Source organism: Octodon degus, unplaced genomic scaffold (assembly GCF_000260255.1).
Source record: "Octodon degus isolate 3935 unplaced genomic scaffold, OctDeg1.0 scaffold00005, whole genome shotgun sequence".
Lineage (NCBI taxonomy): Eukaryota > Metazoa > Chordata > Mammalia > Rodentia > Octodontidae > Octodon > Octodon degus.
Window position 1 is genome coordinate 4,104,904 of NW_004524581.1, and position 27,454 is coordinate 4,132,357.

General features: G+C 38.3%; 1 protein-coding gene across 1 annotated transcript in view; it reads right to left on the reverse strand.

The window, feature by feature from the left end:
• Window positions 1–27,454, reverse strand: part of Pcdh15 (protocadherin related 15) — a 689,792-nt gene that overhangs the window by 449,370 nt on the left and 212,968 nt on the right. Inside the window, exons 5-6 of the mRNA XM_023723273.1 lie at window positions 19,834–19,944; window positions 10,744–10,914 (exon numbers count right to left, since the gene is read on the reverse strand). Coding sequence (XP_023579041.1) covers window positions 10,744–10,914; window positions 19,834–19,944 — 282 coding nt within the window. The remainder of the gene's footprint in view (window positions 1–10,743; window positions 10,915–19,833; window positions 19,945–27,454) is intronic.

Consider the following 27,454-nt stretch of genomic DNA (forward strand, 5'->3'; position numbering starts at 1 on the left):
AGAATGATTTGTTGTAATGGTGTTTGTAAGTAGGATCACAAGTCTGCATCTTGTACAGCAATTAACCACTAAGAAGAATATATGCAGTGTATTACTTGTTGAAACTGTACTTTTGATCTGATTTGAAACTGTCTCATTGCTATATGTTTATCAATAAAACTTTGAAAAGAAAAAAAAAGAAATTTAATACTTCCTAGGAACTATTTGCACTACATAAATTTTGTTTTGCAGTACTCATGAAAATTACATATATTATTGATTACATGTATTATTATGTGTACCATGCAGATAACAAATACAAGTTGAGGTTCAGAAACATGGTACAATAATCTCAATAATAAACTGGACTTCAACACACACTGAGCCTTTATAATATTTTTTATCATAACAAACTCACTCTGTTATGATAAAAACATTTGTAAATTTTTTCTACACAATTTGGTAAGCCCACTAGATGATTTGAGAATATATGATTAACAAAAGTCAAAAACAACATAAAAGTGAAGTATATTCAATATCCTATATTGCTGTGTATATTTTATAGGAAAAAGCAGTTTAATTATTAATGTAAAATGATCCTTTGAACTGTCCTTCCCTAAGAAATAGTATATTTCAAATATGTTATTCTGCAGAATAGTTACAATGCTCCTTCCATTTTTTCCTCTACTTTGTTTCTGTTTGTTCTACCTAAAATGACAAATATCTTCACATCATCTATAAATAGAAATACAAAGTAACCTACTAAACTATAATTTTGAGCAATGTTGAAACAACAAAGAATTCCTTCGCTGTTCTGGGATTTTACATTCAGCACTTTCAGAATTATAACACACTCATACAGGCTCTTGGTAAATTCTACTTTTTAGTTTTTGTTCTTGTGGCTTTAGTCCTTGTGCCACTACATCCCTAGGTGGAATCTCAAGTTCCTTTCATCATTGGTTTCTGAGAAGCCTGTGTGTGCAGTTGGTAGTGACAGGAACAAGCAGCCGACGTCAGGATGTTGAGGCTAGATGTGTTATTGATCAATTTTTTCCTTCAGCATGTTCTAACAAACAGCCCTGTCATTAAGAGTTTGCGGTTAGTTAGGGAACTGGCAATTGATTTGTACTTCATTCATCAGTGGCCCCAAAGGAACGCCTCAGGAAACATTTTGAAAAAGTTGGCTTATAGACTAAGAATTTAATTCAGTATTTGGAACTTTTTTTTGGAAGGAAAAGCAAATGTTTTGAATGAAGGTCTGGGACAATGGTGCTGAATTGTAACTCAGTGGAGACTGTGAAAGATCTAACCTCACATGCATCACTTATTGGTTCCCTACCTGAAGGAAATCCTTCCAATGGAGGCTAAGCTATTTTAAAACTTTAAAGATTTTTGTAGCAGTTTTAATTGATGAATTAATTCAGTTTACCACTTACTGACTATCTACTCTATGAATCCAGTGGGTTTCGATGTATAATACAATGAAAAAGTGAAATTTATCTCCAAAAGGGAATAAAATAAATGTGTACCTACAATGAAGAGTTCAACATTTAGAGTATCAATATGGGGGGACAGAACAAACCCATTTCACCAAAATAACAAATATAAACTTAACATATGAAACAAAGTAGAGAGCGGGGAGGGTTTTTCTCAGAGAAGTTCAGGGCCATATGCACAGTCATAGGTAACCAGGTAAGTAATGTTATGCGAGTTACAGAAGACAATGGAAGGCCTCTCCACCCCTCTGGAGCCAGCCCAGGCCCAGGCCCAGACCCAGCAAGTGTAGGGGAGAGCTTCTGTGCTCCCCTGAGCCCACTGGACCTCCCTAGACCAAGCACAGGCCCACCCCATGGGTGAGACCTTCAGCCGCACTCATAGGACCCCTCCACACTTCTGGAGCCAGCCCAAGCCCAGGCCCAGCAGATGTGTGGAAGAACTTCCATGCTCCCCTGCACCCGCTGGACCTCCCTGATCCAAGCCCTGGCCCGCCCCATGAGTGAGACCTTCTATTGCGTTCTCTGGACCCCTCCAGACCCAGCCCAAGCCCAGGCCTGGTGAGTGTATGGGAGAGTTTCTGCACTCCCATGCACCCCCCGCACCCCCCAGACCCCTCCAGACCCAGCCCAGGCCTTGCATGCAGACCTGGGGTGAAACTCTGCCGGTGAAGTCTCTGCAGAGAGACTAGGGGCCAGAACCACCCAACTAATCCAAGAGCAAAACATCTTGCCAGAAGGGCACAACACGTTCACTAACAAGGGCTGCAGCAGGACGGAGCTGAGCACAGCAGCCAAACCCAAGTCAAGCACAACTGGATGAACTCAAACTCAGTAGATCTGTAGCTAAATTTCAGTAGATGCTAAGGTTATAACTGTACCAGTGCTCTACACCAAAGGTCAGAAGACAGTGTTATACAAAATGACAAAGAGAAGGAGCAAAATGCAATCTCAGGCCCCATGTCCACCCAGAACAAGTGCAGAGGACACTAACATAGAACAAATTGGGAATCACACTGCTGAAATGTCTGAATCAATAGTGTCTGAAGTAAAGAAACAATAGCAGAAAGGTATAGAAAAACTCAGATCTGAAATAAAAGAAGAAATCTCTGAATTAACCGTGTCTGAAGAATCAAATGCAGAAACATATACAGGAAGTTAGATCAGAAGTAATCTCTGTAGTAAAAGAATTAATAACTGCTTCTCAAGAAGACACTGATAAAAAAAATTAAAGGAGATTAGAAAAATGACGGATTCCTTGAATGAGCAATATAGGAAAGAAATAGATCGCATGAAGCAGAGCCAAAGAGATATAGAGGAACTTAAAATCTCAATCACAAGCTTGCAAAACCATTTGAGTGAAAGTGAAGATAGAGTTTCAGATCTTGAAGATGTCATTGCAGCTAGGGAAAGGTAAGAAAAGATTTCTTAAAAACAACTAGGATGCAGGAAAAAATAATTTATCACCTACAAGATGATGTAAAGATGAACAATGTGAGACTAATAGGTATCAGTGAGAAGGAAGGACTCAATACAAATGATATAAAAAGAATATGGGTAGAAGTAATAGCAGAAAACTTCACAAATATGAGAAAACAATTTGACACTTGGGTAACCGAAGCATATAGAACTCCAAATAACTTCAACCCAATTAAAAACACCTGAAGACATATAATAGTCAGGATCCCAGAAATCCAAGACAAGGAAAAAATACTGAAAGCTGCTAGAGAAAAGAAACAGATCACATTTAAAGGGAAACCCATCAGAATAATGGCAGACTTCTCTTCACAAATCATAAAGGCAAGAAGAGCATGGAGCAGAGTACTTCAAGTCCTCTACAAAAACAAATTCCAGCCCAGGCTACTATACCTTGCAAAACTCTCTTTCAAGTTTAATGGAGAAGTGAAATACTTCCATGACAAAGAGCAACTAAAGAATTTCATGATGTCAAAGCCAACCTTACACAGACTCCTAAAAGATGTTCTAGAGAGGGTTCAAAATGATTGGAAGACAGGGGCTGGAGAGATGGCTCAGTGGTCTAAAGCACCTACTTAGAACAAGCTTAGCAAAAGCATCAGGGACCGCGGTTCAATCCCCCAGCACCACATGCCAGCCAGCCCTGCCCCCTGGTGGGCTGAGCTGGCCTCTCTCTCTCTCTCTCTCTCTCTCTCTCTCTCTCTCTCAAATAAATAAATAAATAAAATTTAAAAATTAAAAAAAAATGATTGGAAGACAATGGAGAAATGGTCAGATGCAACAATATTTGGATGACCACTTAAAAGCTTTAGGATACATTTAAATACAAGAGAAAACATTAAGGCTTTGTATTTTGCACCATAAAGGGTCACAACAATAGCATATTTCTTAAATATGTTGATGTAGTATTAATATAAATGGAGAAGATAGAAGACTGCAAGCTCAGCATTGAGGAAGTCTCTCTGAATGGCTAATTTGGGATGCTAAACACAAAACAAAGACATTTGAGTAACATTTCATAGGTAACACACAAAGTATTTGTAGAAAATTCCTGAGTTGGATTTTCAGCGAAGTTTCAGTTGAAATGAACAGTTTTACCAAAGTTACTAATAGCATGTAACCAGAAAATAAGGGTAGGTGTGTCAAAACATAGCAAAAAGGGAGAAAACACCTATAGGAAAATTGGTAAAAAATATTCTGAAAAAAATAAAAACAGACACTGCGGAGATAGCTCAGTAGAATAAGCACAAGGGCCTGAGTTTAATCCCTGGTTCTGCCAAAAAACAAAACAAAATAAAGCAAAACAAACAAACAAACAAACAAACAAAAAACCCAGACACTTGAAACTCAGATGTGAATTCAAGTTAGAAGGTCTATCTACTTATACATAGATAATCTTAGTGAAAAAAGAAGTCTGGAAGAATTCAGGACAAAAAAATAAAGTTGAATCCCAAATAAATAAATGAAGTGCTTAACTTCAGCCAGGTATGCGTCCTGTCATTCCAGCACTTGAAGTGGTTCTGAAATTGTGCTCAGTGATTAATGAGGTAACCAGACGATGCTGCTTAAAGAATAGCTCAGCTGCTCTGATCTTTCAAAGGCGACTACAGCTACTAGGAGGCTGTGTGTTATGGTTTGTGTCTATTTGTCCTCCCAAAGCCTAAAGAAGTCCTGTGGTGCCTTCTGGAGTTTGTGATTGATTCATGATCCAACACTGGGATTATGGGCATGAATACTCTGGGGCAGCTACCCTGCATTATAATGTGAGGAGGGGAGAGAGGATAACTAGCTGCCTGAGCTGCTGCCACTCCCTTTGCCGTCTTGCCCTTTACCACAGCTAGGAAAGGCTGCTCTCTGCCATGTGCTGCCCTGCCTTGGAGCAAGCAGTATGGACTGAAACCTCCACTGACAGTGAGCTAAATAAATCTTTCCTTGCTTCATTTTTGGTGTCAAGTATTTTGTCCCAGCAGAAAGAGAAGACTGAGGCAGGAGGATTGCATTGATTTTGAAGCCAACCTGCGGTACAAAGGGAGTTCAAAGCCAGCCAAAACTATATAGGGAGATACTACCTACAAACACCTAATTGTTCCATCCCCAGCATGCTGTTCTGGCCCTGCCCCAGAGGTGTGATGAGTTTACAAGTAACTCTGGGTGTGGTGGCGCACACCTGTAATCCCAGCTCTTGGGAGGCTGAAAACAGGAGAATCGCCGCAAGTCTGATTTGTGTAGTGATACCATGTAGACACTATACTAAATACATACAAAAACAAGCTAATTGATTAACTGCAACAATTTCCATAAAAATATATGAATAAAAGCCATCAGAAGTTGAAGAACATAAACCCAAGGCCATCATGCAAGGGAAAAAGACTAGCAGTATTATAAAAGCCAGGCAAGGGAGAATTCTGAGATCATAATACATTTAATGAAAGTATGAGCCAAGAAGAAATTATAAACATACATCATTGGAAATCACAGCTATTCATCTAATATCTGACAAAGCTTCCCTGAGGGGAGAGAACAATATAAATAAATCAGATTAATCACCTTTGATGGTTATAGTAAAACTAGACTTTTTATGACAAAGACTCCAGTGGTGGTATTTGTGAGTACAAATTATTCCATTGAATCCAAGGGGTTGTGGTTGTTTTCCTCATCAATGATACCCACAATTAAAGAAGAAGTTCAGTTGGGTTCACTCGTAGCATGACAGAAGGCAGCTGCCCAGGGAATGTGGGACAGGAAGGAGGAGAGGACAGCGGGAAGAGTAGATAAGAAGATAAACCCTTCCAGGCGAGGCGCCAGAGATGGTCTCTTCTGAATGGATCTCATCTCCTAGTTGCACATGTTGCTACACTGGCTCACCCAAGAGTGTAACTCACATATGATCAGTTACCTCCTCAAAGTCCCACCTATAACCTATGACCTATTACCCCACAAGGCATTAGAGGAGCATTTACACATAAACTGTCCCAGGAGGCTTTAAGATGAGTGAGGAAGGGAGATTTCTATGTCTCCTGGGGGGCTAATCCTAAGTACCAAAGATCAAGTGCTAGAGTCATTTAAGAAAGGTATGTAAGGTAAATATACAGAGAAACATGTCATAGTGTTTCTATTTAATAATAAATTAATCTGCATTAAATAGCTAACCAAACAAATGATGAAATGCATACTATCATTCTAATTTGAAAAAAATAAGAAAAATTGACCATGTTTTGATCAACCCTGCACTAGAAAATAGAGAAAATTTTGTGCCTCGTATCCTATACTCAAAAGTCTACTGTTTTTCCTAACACTTATGATACCTAGATTTTATAGATATAATAACAGCTTTAAGAAACGAAAAATAAATTTAATGATAATGCATTTTGGAATTATTTTGTCCTACTTGTCTTGGTCATTCCATTAGTATAGATTTTGGCATATATTAGATTTCAGTAGTTTATTTATCAAATTAATAACAAATATCTAACAGAAGACTTGGAATTGCTTAATACCTTTGGAATGCCAGGCATATCTATTTACATATCAGGTGTATCTATTTATTAATTTTAGTATCTACAAACACATTAAATTCTGCTGAATGGCATTCAGTAGTAGAGAAATTATATGTAATATACATATACATTTGTAGAATAAATCTATCACAAACATGTATTCATTAAACTTTTAATATAAAGGACTTTATTACATCCTAGCTCATGAGTTAAAAACTGTACTAGACTACCTTTTTAGTTTTTTTGAAGCTTGTAAATTCTGCAGGAATGATAGTGAGGTTAAGAATACCACTGAAGTAATTGGTAGAAAATTTCACATCAACACAAAAGGTGAATAAGTGTCAAAGCTTTCAAAATTTGAAAAATTAGTTCAAGAAAGGTTGCAATATCCAATTAGAACTCATGGTTAGTCTTCTCCCTCAGCATCCTGAAATTTTACCAGAATAGATAAGGAAAAGTAGCAAAGGAAAGAACAAAAAGAGTAAAGGGGTATTCATAAATATAGCAAATTGGACGTGAAATAAAAACAATTTCCAATTTGCGCTGCTAGAAGTTTAGAACAGATTACTAATAATGATGTGGAAGGGTTCATGAATGCTTGGTGACAGAACTAGGGCTTGTTAACTCTCAAAGTTTCCCATAGTACAACTGTCCTTCTTAGGCAGGCTTTCTCTCATGGTACTGGACCTTCTTCAGGGTCAGGGAGGATTTCTATCACTTAAGGAACATTGCAGCTTGGTTAGACCACAAATGACACTGGAAAATCCCAAACTACTTCATTATACACTATGCCTTCTCCTCTAAAGAAGTTTTTATGAGAGCCCCTGCTTAGCAGAGAGCTAGGCAGATGGCCAAGCAAGGCTCAGCCCACAGCCCTAGGTGGACAGCAGCAACTTCCTCACCTGCTAGGTTAACCATCCTGAAAGAAGTACTCAGTGATAAAGGAAGTAATGAGATGATGCTACTCAAAGACAAGATCTGATGTGCCCTGAACTGCTGCCCAAAATCACTGTTCCGTGGGAAAAAATTAAATGGTTACAGTTTAAAGCCACTAAGTTTGGTAGATTGCTACAAAATGTAGTCAAATAAAATTCTAGAATTGCAAATAAAATTATCACTTTCTCTATTTTAATAATAAAATATTCTTCAATGAATGAGTGCATATATGTCATTTTTATTGAACTATGCAAAACTAAAATCATGTTTCATAGAATGTTAAGCAGTGATTGAATCTTTTGAAAATGACGATGAAGAGCAAAGATGGGTTATCTTAAAATCTTAGCAAAACAATAAATTTAGAAACATAGTTTTAAAGGTTGGCACAAATATTCTTGTAGAGGCAACCATTCACTGATCTCCACTTGAAAACCTCGTTTTTAAATAATACCAGCAAGAATGCTTCATGCCTAGAGTCCCTTCTTATTTCACATAGGACCCGGTACATGAGGAATTTATTGAGTGGAGGTCAACGGTCTTATGTTATAATCACTAATATATCCCACTGGAACCTTTTTGCCAACTGAAAACTGAGTGACTTATCCTTAGACTAGTTCTTCCTCAGGTACTAATAATCAAAATATAAAAATTACAGTTCAGCAGCGTAGAGGGTGAACCACAGGCACCCCAACCTATACAGCATCCACTTGCTGAAGTAATCTCTAACTAAACCCAACTGTGAAAAATGCACCCACTCACTGTACATAAAGCTGGACCTTAAATATATGGTATATTATTTATTTTCTTAAGCATGAAATAAATTTGGGGTTTTAAGATTATTTATCCATTTATTAGCTGTGTGATCATGAGAAGTTATATAGTCTCTTCTTTTCTGAACTCATCTGTGAAGTGGTGTCAGTGTCACCTCTTCCAAAGGACCCTTGCATCCCGCCTGGCAGCACAGGCCTACAATCCCGGTACTCTGGCATAGTGAGGCAGCAGGGCTGGGAGGTGAAGTCCAGCCTGTGTGATTGAGAGGTTTAAGAGTCGCTGTCTCAAAGTAAACACTGAAAATTTCAAAAATTAAAAAAATAAAGTACTAGGGATCTAGTTAGGGGAGACAGACCTTCATTCAATCCCTAGCACTACTAAAACCAAAAACAATAAAAAAAAAATCCTCATGTATATTCAACCAGTTGATACTGTGCAGAGTTCAACAGAACTTCCAGTTCCCAACAAATTGGAGATTCTATACAACAGTTAGTTAGCTGTTATTATGATTTGTTTAGACCCCAAAATGCCTAGTTAGTCATCTGAGAGAAAAGAATGCTTAATGATCTTTGATAAAATTGTCAGTATATTCTGAGTCTTAAATAGCAGCCTCAATCTTACTTAGTTACTGCTTATTTATTTATTTATTTATTTTTATTTATTGGCAGAAGCAGGGATTGAACTCAGGCCCTTGTGCTTTCCAGGCAAGCACTTATTCTACTGAGCCATCTCCCCAGCCCTATTAAGTACTGTTGAGCAGTCATCAGACTGATTCACTTAACTAAATTATTGTGATTACAGATGGCTCTTTTTCTGAGGAACTCATAAATATATTAAGCACTTAATTGAACTAAAAAACATAAATTAACACCAAAGATCTGTGTTTTATCACCTGTCTTCCTCTAACAAAAGAAAGAAAAACTTAAAGATAATTATTGTTAGTGATATTCAACAAAATAAGATCATGACATGAATTTGGGTAATACTGACTGATTTCTCCTATAAGTCCTGATTATCCCTTTTGTCTTCACAATCACATCATTTGGCTCAAAATATGATGTACCATCTACTATCAATGGACATCAGTAGAATTTTAATGATTATTTTCACCCCAGCTTTTTTGGTCCTGCAAATCAACTTAACTAGCTATTGTTAATATTATTAGACACAAAGTAATTATTTAAGATATACTATGACTAATACTTACACATATAACACTCACCAAGAACTTTGAAGGGAATGAAATATTACCCAATTATACATTTAGCAGAATACACTTGTTTTCTTCTTTAAAATCTCAAGATATAGGAAAAACACTGAAAAACCACCTCATATATTTTGAGCAAAAAAATTCAAATATTTTCAAACAAATTCTGACATTGAGAATTATATTGGATACACAAAGCCCTGAGTACTTTCCAGAGAAAACAAAACAAAAAACTAGTGTAGTAGATGAGTCCTAGGAATTTTACTTAGCTGAAACAGAATTTTATATTTTCTTCACTTTTAGGAGAGAAGTTGTTATTTCAGTCCCAGCAGGTATCTGTTTACTTTACAATTCATATTTTTAGGTACACACACTTATCATCTAGGGAGAACCAAGATGTGAAGTCTACACAGAAAAGAATTTATAGCTCTTTTAGACTTTCTTAAAATTCAGAATTGAATGTTGAAAATATGTATTCAAGAGCTAGCGAGATAGTTCAGTGGACTAAGCACCTGCTTAGGCAAGAACACAGACTGGAAGTTGATACCCAGCACCACAGGCCATTCCAGCCCAGGTCCTGGCATGCTGATCTGGCCACCGAGACCAGGCATGGTAGCACACACCTATAATCCCAGCACTGGAGAGGCTGAAAACAGGAAGATCATTATGAGTCTGAGCTGTGTAGTGAGACCCTGTACCACATACATAAAATAAAAAAGAAAAAGAAAAGAAAATATATATTCATTCTTCATCCCTATCTCTTTAAAATGTGTCTTTACAGGAGGGATGTTTGAATTCCGGACTTGTTAGCTCCTAATTCCAAACAGCCAAGTATAATCTCCAATACATCACTGAACTCTAAGTGACAAGTTTACATTGTATCCTCTGATTTTGAAATATATATATTTACATATATATATATGTAAATTTTGGAAAAAGCAGAGCTTAATTCTTGGAGTGTGGGAACAGTTTAACATTTCCCTAATTTTGCTATTATCAATTACAATGACTACCATGTATTGCAGTAGGATCCCATGGAATTTAAAGAAGTTTATGTGAAATGAAAATGACAATCAGGGCCGGCCAAATAGCTCAGCAGATAAAAACGCCTTCAAGCAGGCATAAAGGCCGGGGTTTTGATGCCCGGGCCTGCCGTGCTGGTCCCGCTTCCAAGGCGTGCTGAAATAGCAATTGAGATTGAGTGTAGTGGCGTGTGCCTGTAATCCCAGCACTTGGGAGGCCGTAAAACAGGAGGATCACTATGAGTTTGATCTAGTAGTGAGATCCTGAAAACCTTGTAGACCCTTCCCTAAATTATAGAAGAAAAAAAAAAAAAAAAAAAGAAAAGAAAAGAAAAGAAAGAAAACGACGACAATGTATTTACCGGAGTTCTCAGCTCGGGTATGACAGCTTGATAGGTGAGTGGGCGGCAGTCGCGAGTGTTTGGCACAAGGACACAAGGAAGAAACATTGGGCCCAAGTCATCTCCATCCAGGACGTCCACCGTGAGGGTGGTTGTGGTGGTTCGCCTTTCATTCAGATTCTGAGCACGGTCCTGTAAGAAGCACCGACCAACGCGTGAGGTATAGGTACTAACTACATTGCAGCCCCTCTTCTCTCTCTCTTTTTCTTATTTAAATGATTTATTAGTAACTTGTTCAGACCAAAATTTGAGATCATGAACCTGGAATGTAAGTAAATCCATTTAACCTTCAAATTTGCTGTGCTAGCTGCAGGTTGCAGTAGATAAACCTCCACATGTTAGGCCTTTTACAGTATTACAAGGAATGGCATAAATGTGTCATCTTTGGGAATTTTCTTTATTAAGTCTTTTGAAACAGATTATACAAAAAAAAATCTAAATTTTATTCAATTAATTTACTAGGAAGGCTGATTTAGGAATGAATGGGATATTTTTGTCATCAAAGTTAAGGAGGAAATGCACAATTGCTAAGATTTATACCAGCAAATTGTGCTACTCCAGCATTAATCTTTTGAGGCGCTGCTTGTTGAATATAGGGTCTCTTATGTGTGATGCAGGCGCTGCACCACTGATACACCTCCACAGACCTTTTTTCTTTTCTTTAAAGTATTTAGTACACAGTCTACAGGGTCTCACTACATAGATCGGACTTGCAGTGATCCTCCTGTCCTCAGCCTCACAAGCACTGCACCACCACACCCAGGCTCAGCTGCCATCTCAGCGCACCCCAGTGATCAGGCGGGTACGGAAAGCCAGGGATCAGACCCCGACCCCTGCACCTCCCTAAGCGGGTGCTTTAATCTGCTGGGCTATCTTGCTGGCCCCATAGACCATTTTTTTGTCCGTACAATTTGTAAAAATTTATGTTAAAGAATAAAAAACAAAAAAAAAAACCCAATTTCAAAAGAAGATGATAGGAAAATTAACAATTGTTATATTGCATAATGTTAGCTTTAAAAGTTGTTCAGGTTTGGGGCCGGGGAGATGGCTCAGTGGAATAAGCGCTTCCTTGGCAAGCGCAAGGGCCTGAGTTCAATTCCCGGTTCTAAAAAAAAAGTTGTTCAGGTGACCAGATGTATGCATTCAAAATTGTTGAAATAATTAAGCACTAACTGTTCCTTTCAATAAACCAATAGAATTTAACAGTACAATTAGCTATCTTGTGTACATATCTTTTCCCCCATCCTTCTTTTCTGCTTCCCTCCATCCTAGTTCTTTCCTTTTGAATGGTTTCTTTCCCTTTCACAATATCTGATATACCTTTTGGATCTTCTTTACTCTTTCAGGTTCTTACACTAGGGAAACAATACATTGTTTACACATGCGGTTCTGATACATTCCACTTATGCATACAGTCTCTAGTTGCATCCATTTATCTAACAAAGCCTCAAGTTTATCTTTTTTATAGTTGGACAATATTACAGTGCATAAAAATAGCACATCTGATTTATCAATTCCTCAGCTGATGCTCATTTTAGTTGTTTCCCAGATTTAGCTAAAAATTTCTGAGACAGGATCTTGCTAAGTTATCCAGATTGTTTTAAGCTTTCTGTCCATTCACCTCAGCCTTCCAAGTAGGTGGAATTACAGACATGTGTCTCAACACCCAATTTTTAAAAATTTAAGACAGTTCAATGTATAGAAGAATCAGAACAGTACAGAGAGTTCCTGTGTGATCCAAGGCCTGTGTCCCCTAGTATTAAAAGTCACGTTAGCATGGCACACTTGTTACCCTTATCATCAAGGAGACAAAATCAGTACTGGTAAGATGCCCTCATTGTTTCTCTCTGCTAGATTAAACTCCAAGAGGATGTCTTTCCCACTCCAGACCCTTGCTCTCCCTCCCCCTCTGGTCCTCACATAATCCAGGTGGTGCCACAAAAGCAGTAGCTCTTCACTCTCCCCTCTTCTGAGAGCATGTACTTTGAAATAACAAATTATAGGTGTGGTATTGCATATGTATAATCCTACCACTTGGAAGGCTGAGGCAGGAAGATCATTGCAAGTTAGAGACCAGTCTGGGATACAAAAGGAGCTCAAACCCCTGCTAAACTGCATAAAGAAACCCTGTCTCAAAAAGACAAAAATAAATAAAATAATAAATAAGGGCTGGCCTGATAGCTCAGCAGACTGAAGTGCCTGCTTAGGCAGAGTGCATTGGCCACAGGTTGATCCCCAGAGTGCCATGCTGGCCCCAGACTTGGGGTACACTGAGATGGCAGTTGAGACTGGTCATGGTGGCCCACACCTGTAATCTCAGCGCTTGGGAAGTTGAAAACAGGAGAATCACTATGAGTCTGATCTACATAGTGAGACCCTATAGACCCTGCACTAAATGCAACATAAATAAATAAACCAATAATTTCCTTCTCTGTTCCTTTGAGATGTAAAGCTTTTAACCCATTTATGAAGAAGATTGCAATGTTTGAATTTTGAATGAAATTCTTATGGGGCCAGCGAGATAGCTCAGCAGATTATGTCCCTTAGCCAAACACAGGGACTGGGATTCGATCCCCAGCACCACATACCATGCTGGCCCTGTCCCTGGGTGCACTGAGCCTGTCACCAAGACCAGGCCTGGTGGCACGTGTCTGTAATCCCAGCACTGGAGAGGAGGATCACTATACGCTCGAGCTGCCTAAGGCTACCCTGTACCATATACATATAAAAAAAGAAAACAGAGAAAGAAATTGTCATATAATGTAAAGAAAAATTCAAGGAACAAGAATCTAAAAAGAAGCCAGGCACAGTGGTTCCCGTCCATAATCCCAGCCCTTGAGAGGCTGTTACAGGAGGACTACTGTGAGCTTGGCTCTACAGGGAGCATCGACTCTACAGTGAGTTCAAGGCCAACCTGAGCAAGTGAGACCCTGTCTAAAAGAACAGAACAACACAAAAAAAAAAGTGTTTGAGGAGAAAAAAGATTATGACTGTATGTTCTTCGTATTGCATTGTTCTGGGCTTTCCACAGTGGAACTCTAGCCATTGACAGATTAAAATGCCTTTGTAGCTGAGGCTGGCAGAGTGTGCCTGTAAGCCTAGCAGCTTGGTAGCCCTAGCCAGGAAGATTCCAGGTTCCAGGCAACCCCAAGTGTCTAAACAATCTAGAATTTATCAATACCCAATTTCAAACCTAGGGAGAAAACGGGTGAGGATACAGCTGAACTTGAAAGTGGTGGCTTCAATCCCAGTACTAAGGAGTGGGGTAAGTGGGGTGGGGGACTCTTGTCAGGCTTGGCAGTACAGGGTTGCTTCTTTTCATTGCAGGGTACCAAACATTTAAAATGCAATGGTCAACAGATATGATGTCCCCACCCCATCTCTGCTGGAAAAGTTGGAGCCGAAGGGCTGAAGAGACTTGCTCCAAGTTTTAAAACCATTTGTTAACATGAACCCAGAAGACAATCTACTTTCCCTGGTGTATTTAGGAAACCCAGATACAGGCATGTTGATCCCTCACCTCTACTGTCTTGCCTCCACACACTATCCTCACCTCTCTACAGCTCAGTAGCTCTCTGTCTGGTTTCTCTCCCCTGCTACAATGTTCTCTGACCACTTCTCTTCCCTGTAGAGTTCTCTACCCATTTACCTTCCTCCAGTGCAAATTTGCTGTGACAGTACGTACACTGTCAATAACTAAAATCCTTGTTTAATTTAAATTTTCCTGATGTGTACTTAATTCCTATTTTCTGCTCAAATATTTCAACCAAGATAGCCCATTCTGGGGCTGGGGAGATGGCTCAGTGGAATAAGCACTTTCCTGGCAAGCACAAGGGCCTGAGTTCAATCCCCGTTTCCACAAAAAAAAAAAAAAAAAAAAAAAAAAAAAAAAGAAAGAAAGAAAGAAAGAAAAAGAAGTCTGAGTAGAATAAGTGTTTTCAAGATAGCCCATTCCATTCAGTCATAGTGTCTCTTTAAGCTCCTTTTAGATGCTACAATTTCTCAGATTTACATCTTTCTGATGATCTGGAGAATTGAGCATTAGTCAGATACTTTGCATTGTATTTTTCAATGGAGTTTTGTCTAATATTTTCTCATGTCTATGCCAGGAATATGTGCTTTAGGGGGGAAAACTGTAAAAGTAAAGTGACATTGTCATTTCATTTAGCAACGATACATGTGAGTATTATTAAATGGCTTATCTCTGGTGGCTGTCTTTACCCTATGGCAGGGGTTGTTTATCAGGTTCTGTCAAAGTAAAGCCACTATTTTTTTTTTTGTTTTGTTTCTTTGAGATGAAATTCCAATGAATTCCTAATCAAAACTCAGGAATTGTATAGTAATTTCTTTAGACATTTACATTGTTCATGTTTATCTAAAGAATGTTTAGCAGAAGAACACAAGAAGAAAATGTTCGACCCGAGCCATCTCTACCCACTACGGAGTGAGGGTGCCGGAGGCAGCTTGTTGTCACAATGGCAGAATGTACGAGTGTTTTTACTTTCATAGTACTCAGTTATTATCTTAAAGCACATCTGTCTCTTTAAAATTCTATTCTGCAAAACTCCAAAAATGTAATCACACTTTCATGTATCTTCACAGTACTACATACATAAAAGTCAAAAGGTAACAAAAGCCCAAATAGTCATCGAAAGGGATGATGCCCTTGTACATCCTTCCATAGGATATACCTTTAAAACATCATGCTAAAGTCATATAATGCATGTTTCTGAGACAGGAGCTCACAGTGTGGTATGCTGAGCGAGTGGGCCTGACTTGTCTATTGCAGAGCAAAATCACGGAGTCCAAACCCTCCACCCAGGATTGGTCAGAAAGTGCTGTGTTAGGGTCTTCATTTACAGCTGGTGTGAAACCCAACAGGCTCTTCTTATGAACACCTAGGTGTGAAGTCAAGCGAGGATGTTTAGACACTGAGACCCCACCGCTAATCTTGAGGCCACTGTCACCTTTTCAGGGGCTCACTCTATAACTGCAGGGCATCCTCTTCTCCCACCTTTAATAATGTCACTCCTTGCTGCCTTTTGCATGTCTTGTCCCATTCATTTTTCAAGACACCACAAATATGGAAAGAATTTCTATGGAGCCCCCAAAGCTGGAACCAAGATGATAACGTATGGCTCCGCTAAGAGCCGACTCTCTCCTAACTGCACTTCACAAACGCTGCCTGATGAACCTCTTTTTCAGTGCTCTAAGTGATGCACCCTGAAAATTATTTTTCCTTACCACAGCATCACCTTCATTTTGGGCAACCTTAGAGCCCTTCGGATGACAGTGCTAGCCAGCTCTTTGAGAGGCGACAAACTTGTCTGGAGACTTAAAGTAGTCATGTGCAGCACAGTGAGCATGCTGTTGGTAAAACAGCACAACACACTGCATTATTCACTAAAGTGAATCGTCCACTTTAAAGTTGTTAATTCATCTTATGCTTGTATACACCAGTTAGTATTTTTGAAAACAATTAGGTCAACAGACTAGTCTTTTATGCTGCTCAAAAATGTCTTTTATGTGACCGTTCCCAGACTTGAATACTTACTTCTCAACTACCAATTAAAACAAAGAAACAAAAGAAAAGAAAATTTTCCATATGTTTTGGGCAATAGCTTTCCCAGTTATGCTCTTTCACTATATGGTCGATCCAATGAGGTCATAGAGAAATAATTTAAGGCAAAGATTTAGAATAAGAAATCTCTATTCGTAGGATTTTCCTAAGCACACCCTTATTGCAAATGTAATAACTTTGTACTTCTACTATTTCTTGATCACTTGATACATTATGAGATAGATTATGATTAAATAATGGCAAAAAAGGAATGTTTAAATTTTAATTTTGCGTCTAAACCCCCAAGAGTTGATATAAGGATTATTTCAAATGCAACATAATACAGAGTCAACAGAGGAAAAGGAATCTGTGAGCTTCCTTTATGTCACCAAAAGTAGCTACTTTTGAGAGTAGGGGTGCATGAGCCCTCCCGCAGGGAGTTTTATGGGTACAGAGAAAAAATATAAAAGGCAACTTTCACCTGCAGAAGCAAATGTTATTACAAGTTTTCTTTATCCTCCCTTTCCCCCTGCAAACTGACTTGCTCTTCCTTGGGAGCCTTGTATAGTCACTGTCCTATATCTAATCCCTTTTCATTAGCCATTTTAGAGAGCGACATTCATATGTTACCATAAGCACATGGATATCTTGTTTGTTGAAGGTTTAGCAAGAAAAACAAAATGAAATGTATATTCTAAATTGTAATATAAGAAAAACATAATTATTTTTCTAAATATTGTATGTATAATTTCATTTTGCTTGAGTTTTCATTCAGTTATAAGTGACAGTTCAATGGAAGGTAAAAGCTACTGTTATGGTTTGGGTATATTTGTCCCCCCAAAGCCTCATGCAGTCAATGAGATGAAGCTCTATAGCTTGTGATTAATTCATAATTCAAGGCTGGGATTATGGGTCCGAGTGCTGCTGGGATTGTGGGTGTGAGTGCTACACACAGCCTGGGGCGGAGAGCCTGAATGTAACGTAAGAGAGACAGACTTGCTCTCTGTAGCCATATTTACTGGTACGCCGCCATTTTTCTCTCTGCTCTTGGCCACCACCGTGAAAGGCTGCTCTCTGCTATGTGTCACTCTGCCTGGGAGCCAGCTGAGCATGAACTGAAACCTCCAGTAACTCTGAGCTAAATAAACTTTTCCTTCCCTCATTTTGGGTGTTGAGTATTTATACGAGCAATGAGAGAAGAGTAACTGAAACAACTACTGAGAAAATTTCCTTCTCTCCACTTTCTGAGGTTCCCTCCCAATTTCTTTCTTTGCCTTATCGGAACATAACACTTCAAAAATTTAAGGACAGTAAAGAACAACAGAACTTTACTGTATTACCAAACTAAGACAGGAAATGAAAAACAAGGATCTGTCCTTTTAAAGCTATCATAGTTAAACCACTGCATGAAATAAACTATGTCCCTCCAAAATTCATATGCTGTAGCCCTAACTCCTAGTGTCTCTTGTGACTCAGTAATTCAAGGATAAACATTGCCATGGGGACAGCCCAGCTACAATACTAGTAGTCTTTACAAACTATTATCCTACATAAGTTTAAATATTTATTATTATTTTTATTTATTTATTTATTTATTTTGACTGGCTCAGCTTGCCCTGAGGGTAGGGCTACCAATGGCACACGGTGTCAAATTGAACCACAGTCCCCTGCACCTGCTTAAGCTTGCCTAAGCAGGCGCTTTATACGACTGAGTTATCTCGCCAGCCCAAGTTTAAATATTTAAGCTGCAGTAATATTATGATTAAACACCTCTAATTTGAGGTGGTAACTGAGATTTCACTTCAATTGAAAATTGCTTGCTATAAATCATTCGAGTGCTACCTATTCTTTGATCAAACTGAAAACAAGTGCTAATGTGCATCATTTAGTATTTAGGACCTGCACCACGATTAATAGTGCATTAGACAAATGCTGATTGTGCCTCATGGAGCCAGGAAAAATGTGAACTCCAATCACTAATATGAAATTATATGAAGCCTGATTTTAAAATGAATGTGGGACAGACATGAGGATTTTCTGATTGCTTTTTTTTTTTTTTTTTTTTTTTATGGCAAAGCCATAGAATGCTTGGAATAGACTTCTTGAGTTGAAATATTTAGTACCAAAGTAGCTTGTAGTTTACCAAAATGGCTAGAAGCACCTAACAGACTCATTGGCAGATACATACATTAAATGTTCTTTCATTATCTTATCAGGTACTTGCAGTAGAGAAAGAAAAAATATAACATAATGAGAGTCGCTCTGAGTCTTTAGACACTAAATCACTTACATAAATCCTTGGAAGTGTTTCTCTTGCTTTTCCTAACTAACAAGAGATGGAATATTACTGACGGAAAAATTGAATATTCATCCTACTAACTTCATTCTTTTAATTTCTATATTGCTGGAAAGGAAACAGGAGCAACAAAATTTCCTTAATCTAAATCATTCTAGAAGTGAGGTCTGCTTTATTTTGAAAGTTTTTTTTTTATTTGTTAGAGATGTTTAGTAATTTCTCTCACTTCTTATACATACTAGTTGATGGAATATGATTCTATTTTACTTCTCTTTATTATTCTAATGTTCAAAATACTTTGATTCCTCAAGTCATGCGACACAACCTTCTCATTCTGCCCCTTAACTGCAGAAAAATCTGAAAATGCTGGCAGACATAAAACAAATGGCTTTAAGTTTCTATTTACTCCACATAGAAGTAGGAAGCTGAAGTGAGGGAAAGCCAGAGGGAATATTTAAGAAAAGCTGTTTTACATAAGTTAAAACCCAAAAGCTAGTGATTTTTATGTATCCAATAAAAATGAAGCTCCTTTCAGGGGACTGAAGTGCATCTGCAAGCAGGCGCAGGGGCAGGGGCTTCGATCCCTGAGCTTGCCGTACTGGTCCTGCCCCCAGGCCCACTGAGCAGGTGATTGAGACTGGGCGTGATGGCATGTAGCTGTAATCCCAGCACTTGGGAGGCTGTAAACAGGAGAATCACTATGAGTCTGATGTAGTAGTGAGACCCTGAACACCCTGTAGACCCTTCCCTAAACTATAGAAAAAAACAATGTAACTCCTTTACATAGCCATAGAAATATAGCTAGTTCACTTCAGTTCTCTCAGATTTCTATTTGGAGCTCTGAGATAAGATCTAGAAAAATCTGAATTTTAAATATCCCTCCAAGGTGACACTGCTGTCACCTTTCCATAGCTCTCAGATTTGAGGACTATTTCACTATGTGCTAAAAACATACTTGGAGTGTAGGGAGCACATTAGAGGTTGGCTTTGAGGGTGAAGAATACAGTGAATAAAAATAGTTGACTCCCCCAACCCTATCGCATCTATTTTTCCCATGTAGAAAAATCTATAAAGCCCACCACTGGAAGAGGTCCAGTAGGGAAGCAAATCACAAAAAGCACTGCATGCCACAGAATATACATGTTCTTGATTTCATAAGTTCATGGAAGGAAAGTAAGAGAAATTAAGTACTCACGTTGGCTTGGATGATGACAAAGTACTGAGTCTTATCTTCATAGTTGAGCCTCTTCCTGAGCACCACATTTCCGGTCAACATGAGGGGAATTTCGAAGGTGTCATTCGATGTCTGCAAGTGTTAAACATGGAAGCGTCAGGAGCTTGAAATTCAATTTAAGATCGTTGAAAATATATCATTTACAAAACTGGGTGTCATTGTTTATTCCTCTTGAAAATTACAATTGGCATACCACTCATCTGAAAACAGAACGTTAGGATACACTTCCAATGCCATATTCATGTCATTTTGCAAAGCTTCCTATTTTGATCAATGGGTTTTCTTAGAGTCCTTCGATAATATTCATTAGTTGTATAATTTCTTTTGCTTTTGTTTTGCATATATTATTAGTCCAGGAATCTAAACATCTTCTGTTAGCATATTACCTGTTCAAATTTGTTTCATCATCAAAGAATTCAAACACTGAAATGTATTTCAGTATTGGTGCTTTTTCTATTTTAAATATTTTAGATTTTTTATATATAAATATGAACTTGAAACTCTGTGTTATTTTAAAATACCTGTTAAAGTTAAGTTTTTCTGACTTCAAATCTGCTGATCCTTAAAAAAAAATCTGCTATCCTGTCAAAGATTTAGTTTCTTCTTAGAAAAGGTAAACTCCAAAGAGCCTTCTAGCCCTCCTGCTTTGTTGAAATTAACCCTCAGTGCAAGAGTACTTGCACTTCGAATATTATGTCAAAGATCAGTGTGTTATCTGCATAAAAGAGATTACCAAAAAATAATTTCAAAAAAAGTTTACTGCAGTTTTGTATTTTAGCACCACTGTGAAAATTGGTAAAATACTATCACAACTACAGAAAATGAGTTTTATTGCAGGAACTGGAACACTTTTTTTCTTTTTTCAGTAGGTGTGTGTGTGTGTGTGTGTGTGTGTGTGTGTAGCTATTAGAGTGTGTGGAAATGACATCATATTGCTCCAAAAAGAGAAGAAGGAGGAGCAAGAAGAGGAGGAGGAGGAGAGAACAGGAAGAAAGTAGGGAGTGTGCACACCTCCCATATCCGTGTGGATAAATTCCTGAGTGCTGGAAAGTGAGATTCAGTGAAGAAATAGCTGATGCAAATCCCCGTGTCTCCCTAAGTAAAGGAATATGACACTGTAGATGTAAATTAACCTTTTATGTGTACAGCTGTGAGATCTCTCTGTGTGTCTCTCACATATGCTGTGTCTTGTTGGTATGTATTCTTTGTTGAGTCTTCTCTCACGTAATCACATTCACAAATTTTGTTGGATACAGTCATTTAAAAGATATAAGTTCAAATACTAATAACCCCACCCAAGCAACAAAATAAATATTTACATTTTTTTGTACCAGGAATCAAAATCAGGATCTTGAGCCTGTCAGGCAGGTGCCATGCCACTGAGCTACAACTCTAGCCCCTAATATTTGTAATTGTTATTAATGATTTTTATGAAACATTTGTGGAATTACTGTGAACATCAAAATTAGTAGCAATGTTGTTGCTCTTCATATCACACTCAATGAAACTCAAACTTATTAGCTACATCTTTTATATATATATGAGATTTTAATTTTAGGTGTTTCATGAATACTTGTATTTCTGAAAACAAAGAAACATATATGGCTTATGGTCAATGTTGTTTCTAACAATAGGATAAATTCTGTATTAAAATTAACTAGTCTATTGACAAAACAAGTACTTCTCAGTGCTTTTCTCTAAAACTAATTGAATAATCAAAAACTAGAGGTCCAATGTATAGATTTTGAATATGCTTATTTTTAACCTCTAGAAAAAAGAACACTGGATTACATAAGCAATAAGTAAGCCTCTGGTATAGCATCCTTGGAAAAAGGAAACAAAACAACCCTAGAGAACACCTGAAGGGCTTCTTGTACTTTCCCAAGACCCTGATGAAGCAAGCCAAGGGTGTGCTGTAAGCTGGTGAGAAGGTGGGATGTTCAGGGAAATACCAGCTGAGGGACACTGGGAGCTGGGAAAGCCGCTTTGGTTCATGGGAAGTACACTATTGCCCAGCAATAAGTCAACTGATGATAAAATAAGGATCAGCCACTGGAAGAAAAAACACATACCACATTCTATGGCTACCACATAGATTTTTACCCCCCCCCCCAATAATGTAGCATGGAACAAAGCACAGCAGAGTGCTTTAATGCACAGCCAACCAACCACTACAGAACACGTGGCACTCTCTTGGGTTACTTCCTTGTCCAGACACAATTTCTTAGTGGGTCAGAGACCTGGCAGCTGTCGGGCAAGCAGAGCTCCTCTATTTAGTGAAATCAGGCTAAGGGATGAGGCTAAAACGTGGTAAGTAATCTCATCACTTCTCAAAAGACAGGAAGATGTAGGAGGAACAGGTGGAACACTTGCCCCCCATACAGGAATAAAAGTGAAAAAGACAATGATGATGCTGACACTGTAGAAACTGTTTCCCTAGAGACAATCTCATGTTCCCATAAACCTCCTTTATCAGTATGTATAAAGTTTAGTCATGCCAGTTTGGAAATAATGACAAGTATCTGCTGGCCATACAAGGTTTTGCAGTTCACAGTTACAGATGTTTTGGAATTAAAATAAGACACGATTGGCCTCTGCTCTCCGCTGAGAGCTCTTGTCATTCATAACTTTCTAGAGCAAAGAAGAGACTCTGATTATCTCATCAATCTGTGCTATATCCATAAATATTGTTTGTGACAGTTCGTGATGGTCTCCCTTCAACTCTAAAGACTTGAATTTCTGTGGAAAAGAAACCACTTATAGACTGATAGAGGCATGTAGGGCACGCACACACTTTCTGCTAATCTACAGGGAGAGCAAAGGTCCAAATCTGTCTGACTGGGTTTGTCACTGTTAAGAGGACGGAAAGTCTCCTCTTTGTCTCTCAGTGCTGTAAGTTCTCTTAACATTGTTTTTCTCCACCTCTTGCCCTCTTCTGCAGTCTTTTCCTCACTCACTCTTTCCCTATCTCTCTGCTTCATTCCATGGTTTCTTCATTTGCTTACTGTGGGCATGAGTATAATTTTATCTCTTAGTTGCAATAACTGGATCAACATTGCCCTAATCAATCTCTATTCAGCATTTTCTTTTCAAATTATAAAATTCAGTTTTACTAGCTTAACAAACAACTGAAGTGGACATGTAGTAATCCCACCACTGAGAGATTGAGGCAGGAGGATTACAAGTTTGAGTCCAGCAATTTAGTAAAACTTTGTCTCAAAAAACACAAAAGGCTGGCTATGTACCTCAGAGCAAAGGCCATGAGTTCAATCCCCACTCCACAAAGCAGATCACAACAAAACACCAACTAGATTTGTGTGGTGATACATGTCTATAATCTCAGTACTCAGGAGGCTGGGGCAGAATGATTGAAAGTTTGAGCTCCAGCCTGGGCAATTTAGTGATTGAGCAGGATCCTGTCTGCACAACAATAGAAACAAATTAGAAAAGAATTGGGGATGTAGTTCAGTGCAAGTTTCTGGGTTTAATCCCCGTACTATACTCTATATGCACACATCCATGTACCGGCTTCTTGGGAAAATGAAAGCTTATTTAAAAATTAGTGTATGTTTGCAATACATGATAGTTACATTGGCTCTGAGGAATTAGTGCACATACTTGTATATATAAGTATATTGTGCCATGGTCATTTTTGATCACTTTACTCCCTCCTTCATTACCCCCCTCCCTTGCCTCTATTCAGTTTTTCAAAACTGTCTGATTAAGCCAGGCTATCATGCTATCAGTGGCAGATCTATGGCTTGGTGTTGTTGGGAGGGAGTTCCTCCCTCTCTAATTATCAGAAACAAACAAGAGTACCTGATCCTTGCCCAGCCATCTGGGCCTGGAAGATGAGCAGGCAGCATCAACATGCCCTTACCTGAAAGAACTAATGCTCATTATTCATATTGTTTCATTTAAATCTATCCATTATCCACAACATCAACACAAAAACACTAACATTTAAGGAGGTATTACATATTATACTAATTAAAATTTGCTAAAATAATCTGAAGTAGGGGCTGGGGAGATGGCTCAGTGGAATAAATACTTCCCTGGCAAGCGCAAGGATATGAGTTCAAACCCCGGTTCCGCAAAAAACAAAAACAAAAAAACAAAAATAAAATAATCTGAAATAAGACAGTTGAATTTAAGAGGGGAGAAAATAATAATAAAGTAGAATATAAACAAGGGCATTCATATGCTTAAAAATTTTTAAGAGAAACTGACTTCACGACCCAAACTTTACTCAAAACTTTTTCACTTCCTGAAATTGTCACAAAAGAGAACAAGTGAGAGCAAGCGCTCCAGGAGAGAGTGAGGGCAGGGGGAACAGGAGGAAGAGAGAGAGGGAGACAGAGGAACGAAAAGAAAAGAAGAAATCCTAAGAGTCCTACAGACACAATAATCCTGTAAGCTGGACTGTGGTCCTGTGCTTTTTACGGTCAGTTGTGCTTCTTCCTGCTGACCTTCATCCTAGAAAAGGGAGCCGTCACGTGGCCAGTGGATCCCATTTTCAAACATAGCTGGATGTTTTTTATTCTAACATAACCTGCTAGAAGGGTAACCTGACAGACAACTGAAATACCCACTCATATCCATGACATAGACCACCCATCTAGAGGACCCCCTAGGACCACAAAAATCTACCCCAGGCTGCCCTACCCTGCTTGACACTGCTAGGACAGACAAGCCCACAATTTCCCCTTTACCACACTAGATCAAAACTCTTAAAATGCTCCATAATCATCACTGTCTGGTATTTAAAAAAAAAGCTAAGATAAGTGAGATGATAATGTCTTATATGAATGATCAGATCAATGTTGACATCCATGAGTTTTATGCATTTATTTTTAAAATCATTAAAAATGACTTTATTTATTTTTAAAATAATTTTATTGAGAAACAAATAGCAATGAGAGTTTCAAAACTGATTAGTAGGACAGTTGCAATAATTAACACATTGCACATTGTTTTAGTGGTTATTCATTGTACAAGATGCAGACATGATATCCTGTCCACAAACACTATTAGAACAAATTATTCTATTCATTGAATTAAGAGAAAGTAGCTGTATATCTATCCTAACTATTTTGAATATATGAGATTTAAAACAGCAGAACGCTATCATATTTGCCCTCAACTCCTCTTTGGGACCTGGAGTCTGTTCTCTCTGAGTGGGAATGGAATTTTAAAATTCTTTCCAATAAAAATCTTTATTCCTCTTACTGATGTATCTGAAAAATTACTATTATTATATTTTTTTTCTGATTAGTGGGTACTGTGAGTGGAGGGCCCCACCTTAACTTTGGACATCCCCACATTGTTCTAAGAAGTTTCTTAAGAAATTGCATCGCAAAATGATTGTTTAGTTAACTTTGGAGCCATTTACATTGCAAAGCTGAAAGGTCATGAAGTTAGAATGAGAAAGACCTTGGCTCAATTTGACCCATTTCAATTAACGCATTTTTTGTTTACTTGGCTTTTATCCATACAATTAAATCAGACAATATATTATAGTTTACTTTATACTAATGATATAGAAAAATAAAGACAGAAATTAAACATGCAAAATAAGGGGCCGGGGAGATGGCTCAGTGGAATAAGCACTTCCCTGGCAAGTGTAAGGACCTGAGTTCAATCCCCAGTTCCCCAAAAAGAAAAAAGAAATGCAAAATAATAACTAAAATTTTGTTTATTTATTTATTTTTGTATTTTAGTGAAGGTTCTATAGGGTGTTCAGGGTCTCACTACTAGATCAAACTCTAAGTGATCCACCTGTTTACAGCCTCCCAAGAGCTGGAACTACAGGCATGCACCAAAATGCCCAGTCTCAATTTCCATCTCATAGTGCCCCAGGAGTATGGCACTGGGATCGAACTCCTGGCCCCTGTGTGTGCTTGCAGGCACTTTAATCTACCGAGCTATTTGGCAGGTCTGATACCTAAAATTTTGAACTTTTAAGAAGACTGGAATTTCTAAAACACAGTTTGTCAAACTTACCCAAGTCTAACCGCATCAGCATCCCTAGGGTAGTTCATGTTTCCTTCCTTCAGGAGTAGTACATGGATGTTCAGAAAATGAGACCTTTATTTCTTAGAGCTGGAAACGCTTGTTTCTCTCTCTCTCTCTCTCTCTCTCTCTCTCTCTCTCTCTCCTCTCTCTCTCTCTCTCTCTCTCTCTCTCTCTCTCATTTATTTATTTATTTATTTATTTTTGCAGAACTGGGGATTGAACTCAGGCCCAGGCAAGCACTTATTCTACTGAGCTATCTCCCCATTCCCATTATGGGTTTTTGGTTTTTTTTCCCTCTCTTAATGGGATGGAAACCAAAGTAACCTGTGAGCCTATAGAAAGTTCAGATTTTTCTTTCCTTAGAGGAAAAAAAAATTGCATGGCCCACCTCCAGAAAGATGGTCAACATTCGACAACTGAAATGTATAAGCCTGGTTTTTCTTTTTAATGGATTTTCTGAATATACTTTGAAATTTCTCAGTTCCTTTAAGATCAAATTTCTGCCTTTTACTTTATCAGATGAACTAATTTATGGACTTATACTATCCTTATGGTATTTGGGGCATGATAGGTCTAGGAGGAAACAACCATTTATTTCTGAAATAAATCTTTTTATGGCTCTTCCAGCTGTATCCTAAAGCTGCTTTCTTGTGATGGAAGTTGGCAAACTTGCGTCCTGTCCCAGGGTGGTGAATCAAGGTTCTCCTTGTCTGCTTCAGGTACTTTCTTGGCCCCTGTCCAGTGCTATCACCGTAAAGGCATAAAAGAATACGTCTTTATAATAACTGATCCGAGCACAGAACTCTTTCCACAGACACTGACCTCTCCTCATTACAGTTGTGGTGGTCCACACCGCAGAGAACAGATGATCCTATTGCTATTTCTAGCAGCTCATTCAACTATCCCTTAGTGAACAAGAGCTGAAAGAACAAAGTTCACCTAGGAGGAGAATGCCTTTTCTTCACTCAACCAATAAAAAGAACTTTCAGCTGAGGAACGCTGGGCTGTGCTGTGTGACCGAAGCTGTGCAGCTCACTTCCTTCATGTCTGCAGCTCCGCACAGGTAGCAGAAGAGCAAGTGAACTCCTGGCCACTCAGGCATTAAGGCGAAAGGATGTTTCACCCAAATATGCTTTCTCGAATTCACACAGAAGAAGACGGAGATACAATGAGTTGCACTTTGGTGGCTGAGCCTGCATTTTATTAGGGGAAGAAAGTAATTTCCTCCAAGCATGAAAAGTACAATCTTGACATATTTCCAAAAGGAGGAAGAATCAGAAATTTCTGAGAGGCAGCACAACTGCTCTCAGTTGAAATTGGGACAATCCATCTGCCAGCTCTTTATTCCCAAACTTGCACCTTCTATATGTTAGAAAATCATTTTAATTTCAATGAAAAAGTGGTGAAAGGAAACTTCAACTTTAACAGTTCTGACTTTGTTCATAAATTAAGTAAAAGAGATTTGTGTATTCCTTTCCTGTTAATCAGAAACTGAAACCTGAAAACACTTTCAGAGATGAACATATGTTAAGATTAAATCACATATAATTACACTGCACTTTGCTTT